The sequence below is a fragment of the Hylobates moloch genome, unplaced genomic scaffold (assembly GCF_009828535.3).
Source record: "Hylobates moloch isolate HMO894 unplaced genomic scaffold, HMol_V3 SCAFFOLD_12, whole genome shotgun sequence".
Classification (NCBI taxonomy): domain Eukaryota; kingdom Metazoa; phylum Chordata; class Mammalia; order Primates; family Hylobatidae; genus Hylobates; species Hylobates moloch.
Window position 1 is genome coordinate 63,151,120 of NW_026652287.1, and position 17,040 is coordinate 63,168,159.

Genomic DNA, 17,040 nt, shown 5'->3' on the forward strand with positions numbered 1-17,040 from the left:
CTGAAGTAAAACTGCCAGATGTTGATAAGGCACCCTCAGAAATGCCTTCCTCTTCTGCAGAGTAAGTTGCATCAACCTCTTCCTTGGTTTTTTGGGGGTAAGTCAAAGTCAAGCAGTTTAACCATACAGTGCGCTGTCCCATTACACATCTTGCAGCTCCATCAAAAGTACAATTTTAATCTTTTTTTAATCTTTAATGTTTTTTCCCCAGGACTATCTTTATTGGCATGACTATACTGTATAGTATACGTGTTCACAGTACCATTTACTGTATGAGTACTGTACAGTTTACTGTGTTTATTGTACATGAATACTGTATATGTGTACTGTGTGTACATAATTAAGAGTTAAAGCAGTACAATAATATACTGAGTACATTACACAAACATGCTATAATTAAAATATTTTTATTATAAAGAATAATTATAATTATTCAAGAAACACTGATAAGGTATCTTTAAACAAATAAACAAACAAATACCCATAGAAGAAGGTTATGTGTTGATTGGTTGATAAAAATGTTTGGATCAGAGGCTCACAGAAGCTAACCCTGTATTTCCCCTAGCAACAATCATTCAGCATTCACTAATTCAGTGTGCACAGAAAATTCACAGAACCTAACTACCACGAGTAACAATTCACTGCATATATATAAATGTACGTGTGTACATGTGCACATATGTTAAGTATTTCATGACTCAAGCCTTTATATTTCTCACAAAGACACACTCCCTCAAGGGTAGAGATGACAGTTTTGGAACAATGAATACTTCTAATAAATGTTGGCAGAGCTGCCCTCAATGGTCCAACTCTCCTGGCTCTGGACTTAGAGATATATATATGTAAAACACACAAAGGGGATGAGACTTTTTCAATGTCTTATTCCCTGCTCCATCCCCCAACCTGCCAAATGACAAACTGTCATAAACAGGGAAACTGAAAACAAGTTATGCACATCTTTTTCTTTTATCTTCTAGACTGTTTCCTCCATCTCTCATTATTTTAAAATATGCTTGAGATGGATTTATAGTATTAATAAGAGGAAAGTTGTTCCTGACATTTTACCTAAATGCATGTTAACCACCAGCTCTCTCCCCTCGATTATTCTCAGGTACAGTGTAAGGCTCTAAACTGGGTCAATCTTTAATATAATTCTTTGGATGACAAGTGATTACCTGCCATAAAAAGATTTCACAAGGACAATTATGTTTCTAGTTAGTATAAATTATCAGATACTAAGACATTTCTCTGGCCAAAATATTTCTCTCAATAGTTATATTCAAAAGGAAAGGTATGTCACCACTATGAGTTCACTAAAGACAAACACACTTGTAAAAGGCCTTCCTGTATCTTTTAAACTCTGGTATGAATCTTTCGATGGTGAGTGAACGATGAACTGTGGCTGAAGGTCTTTCCACATTCATTGCATTCAAAGGGTTTCTCTCCAGTGTGAGTTCTCATGTGCTGAGTTAAAGCAAAGTTGTCACAGAAGGCTTTCTCACATTCTTTGCATTCAAAGGGTTTTTCTCCAGTGTGGATCCTATTATGCCGGACAAAATTTGCAGGTTGGGTAAAAGCCTTTCCACATTCTCTACAAACGTAGGGCTTCTCTCCAGTGTGAATCCTCATGTGTCGAGTGAAGGAAGAGCTATAGTAAAAGGCTTTTGCACATTCTTTGCACTCCAAGAGTTTTTGTCCACTGTGGGTCCTATTATGTCGAATAAAAACAGAGTGGTGTGTAAAGGCCTTTCCACATTCACTGCACTCATAAGGCTTCTCACCAGTGTGAATCCTCATGTGTTGAATTAAGGAAGAGCTGTCACAAAAGGCCTTCCCACATTCTTTGCACTCAAAGGGCTTCTCTCCAGTATGGGTCCTCTTATGTCGGATGAAAGTGGAGCGATGAGTAAAGGCCTTTCCACATTCACTGCACTCATAGGGTTTCTCTCCAGTGTGAATCCTCATGTGCTGAGTGAAGGATGAGTTGAGGCAAAAGGCTTTTCCACATTCTTTACATAAAAATGGTTTTTCTCCCGTGTGGGTCATATTGTGCTGGATAAATGTGGAGCGGTGTGTGAAGGCCTTTCCACATTCACTGCACTCATAGAGTTTCTTTCCAGTATGAATCCTCATGTGTTGAGCAAATGAGGAGCTGTAGTAAAAAGCTTTCCCACATTCTTTGCATAAAAAGGGTTTTTCTTGAGTGTGAGTCATATTATGCTGGATAAAAGAAGAGCGGTGGGTGAATGCTTTGCCACATTCTTTGCACTCATAGGGCTTATCTCCAGTGTGAATACGCTGGTGCTCTGCGAGGTGAAACCTGCGTTTGAAGGCTTTCCCACACTCAATACACTTATATGGTTTTTCCCCAGTATGAAGCCTCATATGTCGAATGACATCAGCCATATAACGACAGGCTTTCCCACACTCATTGCACTCATAGGGCTTCACTCCAGCATGAATCTGTTGATGCCGAACAAGGGCCCACTTCTTGCTAAACCCTTTCCCACATTCTGTGCATGTGTAAGGGTTATTCCTTGCATCAGTCATGGGGTCTTTTCCTGGTCCTTGAGAGTCACGTTCATGGAGAGCATCTTGTGGAGTGACTCGTTCCTGTAAAACTCTTAAGCCCAGACTATCATCTGGCTCCAAATCATCATGTTTATAGCTCACCTTCCCAGGACATATCTCTTTGTGGGGGTTTGTTCCTGGCCTCAAGTTCCCTTCCTGAATTTCTATTAGCTTTTCCTCATCTCTAGCTTGCCCCAACCTGTAATCTCTTGAGGATCTCTGTGCCAGAAGTTCCTGGAAAGAGGATTCCTCAGAGAAGGCCAGCTGAGAAGCAGTAGGCTCTGTAGTCTTGGGTTTTGCTTTTTCACCTGAAGGAAATCCAATATAAAAAAAACTGAACATTAGTGATGTCAACAGAACAAACACAATCACCACTTTAGCAGAAGAATGAAGGTGAAAACAGTGTCTTTGATGCCTACTGCATTTTTACATCTCTCAAAACCAGGCTTGCAATTTCTTTCCTAATTCTTGGACTCTTGAGATCTTTAAAAGGAAACCCAGAAGGAAAAGCAAGGGCAGGGGACAGAGAATCTGGAATGGAGACTGCTCCTCATTCTCCCAAATGAGGGAGAGTGGGCAGACTAATAGTTACAATGTGTGTGATGAATGTGCTCTGACAGAGGCAGTCTCATGACACTATGACAATGTAGGGAAGGTACACTTAACATGACCCAGATGACAGAGAGGGATCAGAGGATGTCTCGGATCACAGCACCAAGAAAAGGTGAGCTATGTGGGCTTTCTTTAAAAAGGAGAGTAGGAGATCCCAGACAGAGGAATTAGGAGAGAAACTTCAGCAGATGAAAACAGAATGTACAAGGGCTGAAAGTCTTGAGGGAATGCTGATTGCTGAGTAATGTAAATGGGATGAGATGATGGAGATGAGGATGGAAAGGCAGGCAGAGACAGAGAAGAAACAGATTCTCAGGATTCTCGCCTGTGTAAAAGTGAGGAGGGTGAGAAGCAGCTAGATGATCATAATGAGTCCACAATGTCTGAATAAAGACTAAGTGAACATACACAAAATAGGTAAGATCTACATGAAGAAAATTATAAAACTTAACACACTAAAGAAGATCTATATGAAAAGAGATTAATCAATATAAAGTTGTCAGTTCTCCCTAAATTCAATACAACATCAGATAAAATCTCAATAGGGTTTTTCATAGATATTGACAAGCTGATTGTGGATAGAGACCAGTCAGCTGATATACAGACCAGGATAACTCTGAAGAATAAAGCAGGGGCCTTACCCTATGAGGAATTAGTATTATGATGAAACTATATGCATTCAGGCAGTGTGATTAGGCATAAATATAAGACAAATGGTGAAAGCGAAAAATGAAATAGAGAACTCAGAAATGTATACATGTAACTTTGATATATGATAGAAGCAGCAGAGAAGGCCATTGGGAAAAGGAGGAACCATTCAATAAATGGATCTAGAAAAATTATTTGCCACATGAAGAAAAATGAAATAATATTCCTACCTCATACCACATACAGAATTACCTCCACAGTGATTAAGTTTCAACTATCAGAAGCTAAATATTAAACACATTTCGTATATAATAAAAATGAGTATCTTTTGAGAAAGATTTCCAGAACAAGATATAAAAGCATTAATCATAAATGAAAAGAGTAGTCAATTTGACTAGAGTAAATATAATAAACAAAAAAGCAAACAATCAGATAGCAAACTATAGACCTAAGAAAATGAGACAAAGAGGGGCTTCACAAGATGAAGAGAAGACCATGGCACCAGGAAGACAAAATCATCTTAAATCTGTATGCGCCAAACACTGGAGCCTCAAAATACATGAACCAAAAACTGAGTTGAAAGGAGAAATAAACTCATAATAATGGTTGGGAACTTCACTCTACCCCAAAATGAAAAATGAACATATTATGCACTGATATTTCACAGAAGACATACATTAACCAATCAATATAAGAAGTGTTCACCTTTCTTGGTAATAAGGGAAAAACAAATTAGGACCACAATGAGATGCCCCATTTTATACACACTAGGTTGAAAAAACTAAAGGACCAGACAACATCAACTATTGAAGAGGATGTTGTTCTATGAAATCGTTCAGATAAGGCAAGGGAAGTGAAATGGGTATAACCATTTTAGGAAACAAGAGAGCATTATCTAGTAAAATTCTCCTTTTGCTTATCTTATAATCCAGAAATGCCAGTCCAAGGAACTTTACTAAGAGAAATTCCTATAGATGTGCCTGAGGACACATATATATGAATTATGGAAGCATTGTTTGTGATAACAAAAAACAATAAGCAAACATTTTCAAGCTCTCCCTGAAAATGGATAAATACATTGTGTTATATTCATGCAATTGACTATAGCAGGAAAAAAAATGAGTGAACTACAGCTATATGCATCATGAATGTTAGTAACTTACTGTTGACTAAAGAGTGAAAATGCCAGAAGACAATATAAACCACAATACACTTTTTATAATGTTCAAAAAAAGCAAAATACACACACACAAGAATACAATGTAACAATCTTTTATTTTTTTGAGAAGGTTTATCAGTTTTAAATGGCATTATAAAAAGATATGTAGATATGTTAAATTTATTTTTCTGAGTTTTTATTGTGATAAAATATAAAATTTATCATTTTGAGATGAAACAATCTTAAAAAGTAATGGGAAGACAAAGATAAAGTGGGCAAATATTTTAAATTACTCAAATTACCAAAACAGACAAGCAAAAACAGAATATCTGAATAGCCTATATTTATGAAAAAAACCTGAATCTTCCTACAGAATAAGCAATGGAATAACAAATCTTAAAGTGGCCATGTATGCAAGGAAGGCAGCATAGGAATGGGAAAGGAAAGAAACACAACAACAGATGCAGGAAGCAGGTAATGTTCTTGTACTTGGCAAAAGGTTTGTAGGTGTTCATTACAATCTTTTTAAAGGAAGATGAATAAATGTATTAATAAAATACAATGAAAGAAAATAAAACAAAAAACCAGGACATGCATTGACTAATGATGACAATGTGTCATAAATCATTATTTATAATTTTTCTAATTCTGCACACCCAGGGCCAATTATGAAAGTCAGAGGGGAGCCAGGCGTGGTGGCTCATGCCTGTAATCCCAGCACTTTGGAAGGCCAAGACAGGCGGATCACTGAAGGTCGGGAGTTCAAGACCAACCTGGCCAACATGGTAAACCTCTTGTAAGAAGTGAAGGCACTGAGGGAAGGCCATGTGAGCACAAAGTGAGAAGGCAGCTGTCTGCAAGCTGAGAAGACAGCCCTTATCAGAACCCAACAATGCTGGTACCCTGCCCTTAGACTTGCGGCCTCTAGACCTGAGAGAAAATACATTTCTGCTATATAAGCCACGCAGTCTATAGTATTTTATCACAGCAGCCGCAGCAGACTAAGATTCACTTTCCTCATCTGAAAAACTGGGATACTCTCAGTTCTTGCCTACAAGTTGTTAAGAGAAAAAGCATATAAAATGTTGATTTGTGGCTGGGTGTGGGGGCTCACCTGTTATCCCAGCACTTTGGGAGGCTGAGGCAGGAAGATCACTTGAGGCCAGGAGTTACCAGCCTGGCCAACACAGCAAAACCCTATCTCTACTAAAAATACAAACCAATCAGCCAGGTGTGGTGGTGCATGCCTGTAATCCCAGTTACTCAGGAGGCTGAGGCACGAGAATCACTTGAACCCAAGGAGGCAGAGGCTGCAGTGAGCCGAGATTGTGCCACTGCACACTAGCCTAGGCAACAGAGTGAGATCCTGTCTCAAACAAAAAACCAAAAACCAAACCAAAGTTCATTTGTGTGACAAAGGGTAAATGTTCGGTAAACTGTAGACCACTGTCTATTATCATTGTAGTTGAATTTAGCAATCAGGATGGCAACAGTGACCTGGGCAAGAACACTTTAAGTGCTGTGGTGCTGAGAAACACCACTACCAGGCGTCAAAGAGTAAAGGGAAAGACACCAACTGCTCAGGCGTACGTGGAACAATGAAGACTCTCATACATGGCTGGTGGAAATGTGAAATGGTGCAGTTACTCTGAAACTGGTGGTTTCAATTAAAGCTAATCATATGCCCACACTTGATCTGGCCAGTCCACTTGTATGTATATTCCCAACAGAAATATGGGTTTACATCCAACAAAAAATGCAATCAAGAATATTCATAAGAGTAGTCTTCATAATATTCCCAAAATGGAGACCAAGTCAAATGTCTATCAATAGGAAAATGGGTATACGTAGTCTATTCATTCAATGATGGTAATGAACTAACAACTCCAACTATATGCAACCACATCAATGAATCTGAGTTATAAAGATTAACAAAAGAAGTCAGGACAGAGTATGTACTGGGGGGTTCTATTTATATGCCTTCAAAACTAATGTATGGTGATACAGAGTGTAAACACTGGCTACTTTTATAGAAGGGGATACTGACAAAGAATGAGCACAAGGAGCCTGTTAAGTGCTGAAAACACTGTATTTCTTGAACTGTGAGGTGGTTTCTCTGACTTGTACATATATAAAATTTTATAGAAATGAAACTTTATGATTTATACACTTATTATGTATAAATTGCACCTCAGTACAAAAATAAGGGAAAAAATAAATAAAGGAAGGTCTTGTGTAGATGTCTCTTCAAAGAATGAGAAGACTTCTCCAAGAAGCTTGGCTGTTCAGGTGAAATACAGTCAACAATATTTAGATGCTGCTGGAGACGTAAGTAAGAGCACTAAAAAAAAAAAAAGTTTCCCCCAGGTATCAGAAACATCATCATTTTTTTTAATGTTGAGTAAAGAGGGGATGAAAATATAGAAGAGGTAGGAAATAAGTGAAGAAGAATGTTCCCTGACGCAGCAAAGAGATTCATGTATGGCTTCTCATGATCCCCAAGTCATAGTGTTCACACTCTTTTGTAGTCCCCCTGTTAAAATGTTGGCAGGACCTCAATTTGCTTCTTAAGTATAGAATATGGCAAAGATGATGGAATGTACATGATAAAATATATGTAATTTTATAAGACTGGAACATCCGTCTTGCTGGAGTCTCACACAGTGGCTTGATTTGAAGAAGTGAGCTGACGGTGATGATGAGCTATGAGCTGCCTATGACAGGCCTGAAAGGACCCAGCTAAGCTGTGCCTGGACTCCTAATCCATAGGTGGGAGATAATAAATGAGTGATGTTTTCAGCTGCAGGGTTTGTGGTAACATTGTTACATATTAATAGTAGATGGCTAATACACCTGAGAAGGCAGAAAGTGTAATCTAGATTCTGCTGGAGAAATTAGCCATGGCCAGGATGATAACTCTTCCACAGAAGTGAGAAGGAAGCTGCAGGATAAGTCAGATGAACATGAATCAGTAAGTGTCAAAAAGCAAGAAAATCAAGTGTGTAGGCTTTATTCATAAAGTAGGTCAGATGCTCTGACATCAGTGGCAAGGGAGGCGGTGATACATGGAACATGTGAGTGGATGCAAATATAACACACAGGGCTGACCAGACGCACAGAGCACATGTGGGGAAAACAGTGAGGAATCTGGTAGCATTATGCGGGCAAGAGATAATCACTTGGCCTAGAGTACTAATGCTGGAGCTGATGGAAACTGGTGAAGGTGAGGATTCAGGAGACATGAGTGATGTAAAATGGCCAAGATTCGGGGATGGCTGGATATTGGGTATGAGGGAGATGGAGGTGTTGAGGGGTTGTCCACGTTTGTTTTTAGCCTTCTCCACTCATTGAAAGGCGCATTAGCTGAAAATGGGGTGATCATGAGGTCCTTTTGAGGCATGATGAGTGTGAGGTGCCTCTGACACATTCAAGTGAAGATGTGGAACGGGGGAGAGGGGTGAAGGCTGGCTGAGCAGGCAAGAAGGACACTACAGGGTTGACATGGTGAATCTGCAGTGTCACAAATCCACCTGCTTGATGGCTCCAGCTTCCTCTGGCAGCCCAGATGTGGAGACTGACAAAGGCAATCGTCACCTTGAGGTTTTAGAAGACAGGAGGGCCAGAAAACAACAGAGCTAAGGAGTGCTTCTGCGTATCTGATACACAAATGAAAGGATGGATGGATGGATCAATAAATGACGGGCTGGAGAAGGTGAAAAATGGTGGGATGCAGAGTGTAGTTTGAAATAGTAATCTGCAGGAAAAGAAAGGACTGTCTTCTGAATGCAGAAGAACATCTGAGCTATCACTATTCCTTATGACTAACACTACATGAATATTACTAATAGGTAACTTCTGTTGAGCCACTCTGGGTCAGGCAGTGTGCTAGGCAGTTTCCTGTTATGCAATCACATTCCCAAACAACCCAGTCATACAGAAACTATTATCACTATCTTTCAAATGTAGGCTAAGTTTATCAGATAAGTATATGTTCACTATACCCATAGGCTCTTCTCCTTGGGCATAAAAAAGCTAAACCACATTTCCCAGCCTGATACAACATGTAGCCTAATACCCAGTTCTTGTGAATGAAATGTGAATGGAAGTGATGTGTGTGTGCAGGTGGAAGTGACTACTGCCTTTCTCTCCCATTCCTCTTGGCCGGGGCAACCTTAAAGCTGCATATTGACAACAGAATGCATGTGATCCACAAATAAATACAGGGTACACAGCTTTCCTGCTGACCCACATTGGGCTATGGCATGGATGAAAAAAACAAAACAAAACAAAACTTAATCTGTTGAGTCACCATGATTTTGGAGTTTATTTTTCAGAGAAGGTAATTAACTCAGCCTAACTTACATACCAAAGGCACAGTGACATCACACAACTTCTCCAGAGTCATGAGGCTAGTGAGTGGCAAATCATTAAAGCCTAGAATCTGTCTCCTACCTAACATATTCCAACCTGAATAAAGGCAAAGAGTGTGTGACAGGAGTGGGAAGACGGGGGACCATGGGGTCAAGGGCTCCATGACTGCTCAAGACCACAAAATAGCTGCCCATGGCATTTCAGACACAGTGATGCCTGGGTGGTCTGCAGGCTGCCCTGATACCCGCTGCCAGACTCTCAGTCACCAACCTGCGCAGGTGCTTTGGGAGAGGCCTCTCTTCACTGTCCACAGTTCCTGTCCATGTTCCAGTACATAGATCAGCTCTGGTTTGGGAACAGGATGCCCTGTGCATGGAGAAACAAATGGAGTATGGTATACAGGTAAAGACAAAAAGAAGAGTCTGAGGTGTAAAGGAATATATACATTTAACATACTGCAATGAAACCCCAGAAAGGGCCCTCCCCTGCCTCACCAAAAGTATTCCCTAATTAACCTAAGTCAGTAGGATTCAACCACCCTGTGCATCAAAACTACCTAGCAACACTCAGTTCCAAAAACAGAACAAATTAAACCAAATCTCTGAGCAGAAGGACTGAGTGCTGGTAGTTTTTAAAGCTCCCCAGGTGATTCTGGTGCCCATGATGTTTGAAAAACACAGGACTAAATCGCCTGATGAATGGCATCTATTGATAGTCAGTTGTGTGAGGCAGGCCAGTGACTGAAGCTGAACATGGAGGCCTACTGCCCCGCAAGGGTACTGGCCAGGGCCCTAGACCAAGGAGAGAAAGCAGACGGAGAACTGGGTTAGCATGGATTGGCATCGACCAAGCCAGGAGTCAGCAGCACCTCAGGGCTTCTCATTAGGTGAAGTAAGAAATTATTTTCCAGTCTATTGTTGTTGGACATTTGGGTTGGTTGGCACATATACACCATGGAATACTATGCAGCCATAAAAAATGATGAGTTCGTGTCCTTTGTAGGGACATGGATGAAACTGGAAAACATCATTCTCAGTAAACTATCGCAAGGACAAAAAACCAAACACCGCATGTTCTCACTCATAGGTGGGAATTGAACAATGAGAACTTATGGACACAGGAAGGGGAACATCACATTCCGGGTACTGTTGTGGGGTGGGGGGTGTGGGGGGCGGGGACAGCATTAGGAGATATACCTAATGCTAAATGACGAGCTAATGGGTGCAGGAAATCAACATGGCACATGGATACATATGTAACAAACCTGCACATTGTGCACATGTACCCTAAAACCTAAAGTATAATAAAATAAAATTAAAAAAAAAAAAAAAAAGAAATTATTTTCAGGGTAAAACTGGCAGGAGGTAGTCTTCTTCCACATGCAGCCACACACATTTTGCCAACTGTGAAGGCTAAGACAGAAGACTCTGGAGAAAAGTCAATGACTGAGGCACCAGGACCCAGAAGCATCAACTGGAAAATCTTGTCCTGGCATGCATCCAGCTGTCACTTAGCAAGTGTTCACCATAGGATTACAAACACTTACATGCCACATGCACACTCAGCCAACGTTCTGCCATATGCCTGGCACTGAGCTGGGTGATGAGCAGCATTAAAGGGGAATGAGGCCTACCTTCATCTCTCTTAAGGAATCAAGCACCCTGCTCCCACAAGGATGCTGCTCATGTTGGTCCCTCCTCCTGGAATGCTGTTCCCCATACATCTCCTTTTGACAGCTAATCACAGTTATCAGAAAATAATACCACGTTTACTTCATCAATGACTCATCCCTTGTGGGGACACAGGGCTGGGAGAGCCCTGATGACGGTAACCATTTGAACATCTGGAAGAAGTGAGACCTTGGACCTCCATTCATTTCTACTCAGACCAACTTCTGGGCAAACTGGCCATTAAAGGTTTAGGTGGGAGAGCATTTGGTATTTATTAATTTGTTAAATGTAACAAACACATGCGGAACACTTGCTATGTTTCCAGCTCTATTCTAAGCACTTTACAGATATTAGTTAACTTGCTGTGACAGGTTACTATAAAAATGGCAAAATCAAAATGATAACAGGTCCCAGCAAGTTCCTGCTGCCTGCTCGAGGCTGGGAGTTTGAGGCTACTCTTTCTACTGAGGAGGAAATTCACCAACAGCTACGGGAGTGTTAAAGATTCAGCCCTAAGCCAACCAACACTCAACATTCAAGAGACAGGAAAGAGAAAAGAAAAAAAGAACAGCTTTCTCAGATAGCATACATCCATGCCATTTGAGAATGTGTCTATGCCACCTTTCCATAATCATCTCCTGTAGCAGCCCAATGTGGGTCAGCAGGAAAGCTGTGTACCCTGTATTTATTTATGGATCACATGCATTCTGTTGTCAATATGCAGCTTTAAGGTTGCCCCGGCCAAGAGGAATGGGAGAGAAAGGCAGTAGTCACTTCCACCTGCACACACACATCACTTCCATTCACATTTCATTCACAAGAACTGGGTATTAGGCTACATGTTGTATCAGGCTGGGAAATGTGGTTTAGCTTTTTTATGCCCAAGGAGAAGAGCCTATGGGTATAGTGAACATATACTTATCTGATAAACTTAGGCCTGAGCAAGGCACAGGCCTTAGGAAATAAGGGTTAACTGTGCAGGTGCCAGGGGCCAAAGAGACCTTTCAGCTGAGACTGTGTTGCTGAGAAAGATACCAGCAGCACTGATAGCAAACACCTTCTTAGTGTCTGTGTCAATCACCCGCTGCTTGTAGAACCTCCCATTATCCACAGGTCCTGCTAACTGGGTTGTGAGGACATTTGACTCAACCAAGCTGGGCCAATTACCTCTTGTGGCAGTCTGGGATAAGGATGTCAGACTGAGGCTAGCTGTGCTAGACAGTGGGATAAAAGTATTGAGGAGGACTATGTTCCTTACATAACAATCTTTGATTGAGACACAGGGAAACCCAGGAAGAGGAGGTCAGACCACAACGTGCTGAGGCTGCAGGGATCAGGGAAGGTTGGGTCCTGAGGCTCCTGGACCAGCCATGCCTAGAAAGGATGGATTCAAAGAAGCTGTGGGTCCCCTACATGACTCATCCCTTGTGAGGATGCAGGGCTGGGAGAGTCCTGTCGACAGTAACCATTTGAACATCTGGAAGAAGTGAGACCTTGGACCTCCATTCATTTCTACTCAGACCAACTTCTGGGCAAACTGGCCATTAAAGGTTTAGGTGGGAGAGCATTTGGTATTTATTAATTTGTTAAATGTAACAAACACATGCAGAATACTTGCTATGTTTCCAGCTCTATTCTAAGCACTTTACGGATATTAGTTAACTTGCTGTGACAGGTTACTATAAAAATGGCAAAATCAAAATGATACCAGGTCCCAGCAAGTTCCTGCTGCCTGCTTGAGGCTAAGAGTTTGAGGCTACTCTTTCTTTGAGGCTACTCTTTGAGGCTAGGAGTTTGAGGCTACATGGGAGGGTAATGAGGTCTTACCCAGTGAGACCAGGAGCCTGCAGGTCTCCAGCATCACCTCCTGGTACAGGGTCCTCTGGGCCAGGTCCAGGTGCCCCCATTCCTCTCCAGTGAAGGTCACAACCACGTCTTCAAATGATACTAACGCCTGGGAAGTCAAACAGAGGTGACAGGTGGCTGTGGAGCTATTAGGTGAAATTACAGCCCATTTCTTGGTTACTGGCAAAGGGTCCAGAGACCCTGAACTACTAAGATCTCCTAAGAACCAATGAGCTCTGTGGAGGCAGATGGTGCTGCTGACAGAATACAAAGATGTGAGAGAGAAAAGCCTCCTATGTTGGAAACCATTGGAAAATGATACAAGACAATGATAATCCCATATGACTGTGAGGAGCAGACAGTAATGTCCTAGGACATTAGAAGAATGGGGAAAAATAAGAATTCAAACAATAATCACAGCAGCAGCAGCTGAGCCTCACTGGTCTGCACTGTTTGCCTGCACCTGAGGGCTTTACATGCTGTGTTCCAGCAACTAAAAGTCTCCAGGTCTGGAATCAGGCTCTTGAAGTTTAAATCCAGCCTCTTGAACCAACCCATGCCAGATGTGTGACCTTGGAGAAGTCTCTTAATTTCTTGGAGCCCCAATTTCCACATCAATACATTAATAGTTCCCACTTCACCAGACTGTTGTGAAAATTAATGAGAAAATGTTCATAGAGCAAACACTGCAGTGCCCAGCATGTGTTACAATGTGTGTTTGTGAATTTCAATAATCATCCTATAGCTGATGATGTAAATACCATCATCATCTCCATTTCACAATCAGCAAATTGAGGCTCAGAGTCAAGTCACTCAGAGTTGTATGTCTAATGAGCAGAAGCAGGATTTGAACCCACATCCCTCGGGTCCAGGATCTATGGGTATAACCCCTGTACTCCTCCAACACCACAGTGAATCCACAGTGACAAGGGCTAAAAATATTTCCTGTAATTTTTACAGTTAAAACAATTCAGCCACTCCTCAAAATATTTCCATAGATATGGAAGGAAGAGCAGAGCCTTCCTTTGCCTCATAGAAGAGGCACCTGAAGAGGTGCCAACTGCCTAGGGCTTGGGAGAGCTCAAACAAGGTTTCCCTACCCTCAGGCAGCTGGGACTTGCAGATTCCCTGGAATATCCCACAATGAGCACCAACCTGTTCTTTTTCTTCCTGAGCCACGGTTAACACATTTCCCTTAGGCATCAGGTAACACAAGTGGCCAAGGACAATGCAGGCTGTGGTTCTAAGAACCTGGGCAGCTGCCTTAAGCACCATGTCTGTCCTGGGTGAGAATGGGATGTCGGCATGATCATCAGACGATCACACAAGATACATGTCAGCAGGTGACAGGCCTTGGTGTCACTCTACGACTCCTCATGCCTCTGCCTTTGTCCATGCAGTTCCCTTTGCCGGGAAGGTTCCCCAAAGACCCCTTCATTCTAATGCCCACCTGCTAGAGAGAGACCTGCACCTTCCCCTTGCAAAGTGTACTTTAGCTGTCGCCCCCAGGGATCTCCAATCCACTGTGGGTGCAATATTGGTTAAAAATGTAAGCTTTTGGCTGGGCATGCTGGCTCATGCCAGTAAGTGCTTTGAGAGGCCAAAGTGGGAGGACTGTTTGAGTTCAGGAGTTTGAGGCCAGCCTGGGCAACACAGTGAGCCCGTCTCTACAAAAAATAAAAAAATTAGCTGGGTGTGGTGGCACACACCGGTAATCCTAGCTACTCGGGAGGCTCAGTGGGGAGGATTGCTAGTGAGCTGTGATGGGGCCACTGCACTCCAGCCTGAGCAACAGAGCTAGACCCTCTTTCAAAATAAATAAATAAATAAATAAATAAATAAATAATGTAGGCTTTTATGCTCGACATACTGGATTGTTTCTGTTACTTATGAGCTACGCAACCTTAGGTAGTTAGATCTGAGTCTCCGCTTCCTCTTCTGTAAAGAAAGGAAAATGAAAGAATTTTACTCTGAGAAGAAGGGCATTAAATAAGGTAATACACAGAAACTGCCTCTCAGCACATTATCAATGTGCTCAGTGAAGACCAGCTACTATTTGTTGCTGTTAGTATTTTTCCTATTTGCTCCTGTAGCACCCTAGGAGAGCTCAATGCAGCACACATCCAGGAGCAGCCTTGCAGAGATCTGGGGACAATGTGACAGAGAAAAGTGTCCAATGAGCTTGGCATGTGCAAGAGAGATGGGAGGGGAGTGTCCTGGTGGATTGGGCAGTGACTTTGCAGCCATGGTGGGATATGGGGTGGGGTTGGGTTAGATTAAATCTAAGTAGGATGGGAGCCCCAGAGGGTAGAATCTCACTCATTAATCACTTATCGACTAAGTGGTACAGGCCCAGAACAGAACAGTTTTGGGCCTGGGGATGGAAAACAGAAGCTCACATTCCGGGGTTGGGGGACAGATCCTCAGCAATAAACAATCAAGATAAAGTCAGAAAACTCTAGAAAACAACACAACAGTGAGAAGACCACAAAGACTGAGAGAGATTTTACATGATGCAACCAGGGAAGCCCTCTCTGAAGAGACCCTGGAACAAAGTTAGATTGAAGTTAGAGCAGGCCGGGTGAGGAAAAATGAACAGACAACTCCTGAAGGTGATCAGAGCTATGAGGAGTAAACAGTGTGACATGCTGGAGAGTAACTTGGGGCCTGTTATGTGCTCACATTCCAAAAGACATACATTCATGTACACTGTCATTAATGAATATTATACTGGATTTGCTTTTCAAATACAAGAGCATGTGTTAAACAGGGCACGGACTCACTGCTGTCAGGCGGCAAGCCAGATTCATTTGTAATAAACAGACGGCATCTGCAAAGATAAATCCAATGAGCTTCTTGTCTTCTAGCCTCCTGCCAAAAATGCTGCTCCCGCCTCACCTCTTGCCCTCGAGGCTCTCATTCCCTCTCCTAGCTTTTGGTAGGGCCAGACTTCCGCTGGAGTGATCCCCTAAAACAATAGCAGGGCCTGGGGAGTCCTTCTTCAAACACGGCACCTAATGCTCTCCAAGCAATGAAAGATAGGACCCACGTCACAAGCGTACCCGCTCCAATTCCCTCCACAGAGAAAATTATTCAGACTCGCATTTTAGACCCGAGGGAATGGAGGCCGAGGGCAGCGAGGCGACAGTTCAAGGTTAGAGCCAGAAACAGGGACCTCTCCTCACAACTCCTGTCCTGGATTCAGGACCCTGGGTAGGAAGAGATTACCCTTGCCCTCTCACCTCACCCTCTCCCGGGATCTCCACATCCTAGGGCATCAAAAGGGATAAGCGCAGAGTCCCGGCATCTCCCTTATTACAACGGATGGTGCGTGCGGGCGGTGACCCGAGCTCGCGCGGACTGCGGAACCCTCCACTCACCAAGGCCGGCGCCGCCATGGGCCCAGGGGGCGGGGTGAGGCCGTGAGAGTCGGCGAGGAAGCCGGTCCTGCGGGCTCGGCCGACCCGGGCTCCGGCTCTGGGCTGCGAGGGACTTCAGTCCCCGCCGTCGTGTAAAATGCGCACAAGGTTCGCGGCGCCGCCTCTGCGCGCCATGGGGACACAGGGCTGTCGCCAAGACCCCAGGAAGCGTTTTGCAGACGTTTGTGGGGGTGGGATCGCGGCTGACATAAAAGCGTGTAAGTGAGTCCTGTCCTCCTCACTGTCCGTCTCTGCTTGGTCTCGAAAAGTGGCCCTTGTCTGGCGTTCTAGCCAGTGTAGTATCAGTAAGGACACCACCCCCAACCGCCGCCGAAGACTGGACGCCGGAAGTCCCGCCCACACCGCTACGATAAACGCCCCTCCGCGCCTTCCGTCTACGGCTTGGGGCCGACTTCCGTCCCTTGTAGCACTGCCTTCTGGGTAATGTAGTTTGATGGAATACGGGTGGTACCTGGAGCGCACTTTCTGTTCTCCGTGAGGCGGCTTCTCAAGGTTCCCAAGAAAGGGATTGGCTTCACCTTTCCTTAAAGGAGAGGCACACAGATTTCCGTGGAAATTATCTGAGGCAATGACCCACTCTCAAATGTCTCTACCAGGTGACTCACGCCTTGACTTTCCTCCCTGTGTATCCCTGTGCCAGCACTTCATCTTTCTGAGCCTTGAGATGGAGATTCCTAAGGAAAATGAAGATAATTATTTAATATGATAATATTAAAATTTCCCC

At 43.1% G+C, this 17,040-nt stretch overlaps 1 protein-coding gene across 1 annotated transcript; it reads right to left on the reverse strand.

Annotated features, from left to right (window-relative positions):
• Positions 1-212: 212 nt before the first annotated feature.
• Positions 213-16,720, reverse strand: ZNF599 (zinc finger protein 599). The gene is made up of 4 exons (XM_032170440.2): positions 16,257-16,720; positions 12,859-12,985; positions 9,632-9,727; positions 213-2,879 (listed from the first exon to the last, which is right to left on the reverse strand). The coding sequence occupies exons 1-4, from the start codon at positions 16,272-16,274 to the stop codon at positions 1,354-1,356; spliced, it is 1,767 nt and encodes a 588-aa protein (XP_032026331.1). The 5' UTR covers positions 16,275-16,720; the 3' UTR covers positions 213-1,353.
• Between the last annotated feature and the right edge of the window lie 320 nt (positions 16,721-17,040).